Source organism: Poecilia latipinna, unplaced genomic scaffold, assembly GCF_001443285.1.
Source record: "Poecilia latipinna isolate Pla-1442-1.1 unplaced genomic scaffold, P_latipinna-1.0 Scaffold3663, whole genome shotgun sequence".
In the NCBI taxonomy this organism is placed as follows: Eukaryota; Metazoa; Chordata; class Actinopteri; order Cyprinodontiformes; family Poeciliidae; genus Poecilia; species Poecilia latipinna.
Window position 1 is genome coordinate 25,046 of NW_015116279.1, and position 2,223 is coordinate 27,268.

A 2,223-nucleotide genomic window follows, 5' to 3' on the forward strand; every position below is an offset into this window, starting at 1 on the left:
GTATATGTATATGTATATGTATGTATGTATATATGAGGGTCAATTATATGATAAAACATGAGGTAAAGTAAGTTAATTTGTGTATATTAATTGTATTGAATTATTTATTAAGATATTTATATAGTTCTGCTTTTATTTTTAATTCTGTTCATTTCTGTCCTCTGTGCCTCATTGGTTGGAAAGCCATGGGCCTCGGTGTGTAGGTGGAGCTTAAAGTTCACCATATGGTGACAACAGGGACTCACAGTGGGAATATCAGCTGAGGCAGAGAGGGAGGGGAGAAATGGAGATGCCAGGATGAATGACAGAAGAGAAAAGCAGAGGGATGGGGCCTCAACCCTTAGATCCCTGGAAGACTGTTCATGTTTTTTCTGCAGTGTCTTTGCGCTCCTACAGATATGATCTACACAGGACCCACGGACCAGGAGAGGTCCTCTCTGCTGGCGTTTGGACTGTGTTGAGAGAGGAAAGTACCGCTTCTACCAGATGTACTGAGGAAAAGTTATTTTTATTGTTTCCACAGAGAGGAGCAGTGCAGGAAGATGAAGGATGTTAGTGATCCCGACATGGGGGTCCGGAGAACATGTTCCTTTGATCAGACTGTGAGGATCTGGAGCTGCTGGAAGGTTTTCCTTCTGCTGATCTGTTTGTTCCACAGCAGCCTGAGCTCCCTGCTGGACTGCCCGCCTACCTGCACCTGCTCTTCCATCGAGATCTACTGCAACAAGTCGGACAACAGCAGCATTTCTCAGCTGCTGTCTTTCCACATGGCAGGCGCGGAGAATATGAGTGAGAGCATCGTGGACCTTTTCCAGAACATCACCAGCATGTAAGAATTCTTTTAGACCCAATTCACCAGCAACAGATCGTAACTCTGTCTGTGTTTATTTACATCTTCATAAACAGGAGAAAGAAAAGTTGAGTTTGTAGGAGTTTACTAAATCACATAAAATGTTTTCACATTTAATCAATTTGATCTCATTAGGGTGAAATAAAAAGTTAATGTTGAGAAATCCTTTATTTTCAAATATCACTAAATTTTTTAATTACTCTGCTGATGGTGAGAAAAACACCAACTAAAGGAAACCAAAGCCAGGATGCTATCCAATGTCTTCTCTGCTTTTCAAAGGAATCTTAGTATTAGCCTAACATGGCTGCTGCTAGTTTGCCAGTCTCTCATTTCATTTGGAGAAACATTTTTAGGCTTATATTTCTTTTCATGAAAAGCATAAAAAGAAACTAAAGTAAAGCTTTTACTCTTATGTTGCAATTTATTATCACAACAGTTAAAAGAAAAGGACAACAAACTGAAGTCTTTCAGCTGTGCAGATAATCAAAGGATTATTTCCCAGTTTTGACCTCCATGTTTTCCACAAAACTCTCCGTTTGACTGCACTGGTATGCCTACCTTTTATTTCTTTGGCCTTTTTAATACTGAATATTACCTTCTATAACTGCATCTTATTCACTGGGAAATATATATTCTGTTTTTTCTTAAGGCTGCTATAAAAGAATCTCACAAAGGAGACCAATACTAGTCCAATACAGCACCAAACAATCAGACTTTTGAACTTTTTGTTGAAGAGTCATCACTAAATGATTGTTACACGGGAAACAATATTTTGCTTTTATATTAAAAAACTTTCAAAGTTTGTTTTTAAAATGTCCTTCATGTAATATAAAAAGAAACAAGGTACATTTAAAAAATATAAATGAAGGAATTATTTTACTGGCAAAATATTTTGGTTTTCTCTATCGGTGCATGTTCTTTCTAGCTTTGCAGGAACCACAGACCATAGAACCGGATCGGGCCAATGCAGAGTTCTGCTCAGATAGAACCTCTCAACCTAACTTGAATCTGACCTCTGGGTTGCTGTTTTCTATTGCATTGGACACTAACTTTTGACTTTTTTATTAATTAAAAACGGTAAAAATTCAAAGAGGTTATGCTACCAATAATAAAGCATACCAAAAGGATGCTACAGAGGAAGTGTTGAATCAGACTGTGGTGACAGCTGAAAATGTAGAGAATTTTATTCTATTGCAACAGATCTGGGGTAGGCAACTATAAATTCTAGGAGATTATTTTCTATATGGGTAACACTTTATTTGAAGGGGGTTGAATAAGACTATCATGACACTGTCATAAACATGACATAACACCTGTAATGAACATCAATAAGTCTTCTAGAATAGTTATGACTGTTGTCATAAAGCGTCATT

General features: G+C 37.5%; 1 protein-coding gene across 2 annotated transcripts in view; it reads left to right on the forward strand.

Annotated features, from left to right (window-relative positions):
• Positions 1 to 274: 274 nt before the first annotated feature.
• LOC106941425 (NT-3 growth factor receptor) overlaps positions 275 to 2,223 on the forward strand; it is a 39,883-nt gene continuing 37,934 nt past the window's right edge. For both annotated transcript variants that reach the window (XM_015024464.1, XM_015024465.1), the window contains exon 1: positions 275 to 829. In XM_015024464.1, the coding sequence (XP_014879950.1) occupies positions 543 to 829 (287 nt within the window). In that variant the 5' untranslated portion in view covers positions 275 to 542. The remainder of the gene's footprint in view (positions 830 to 2,223) is intronic.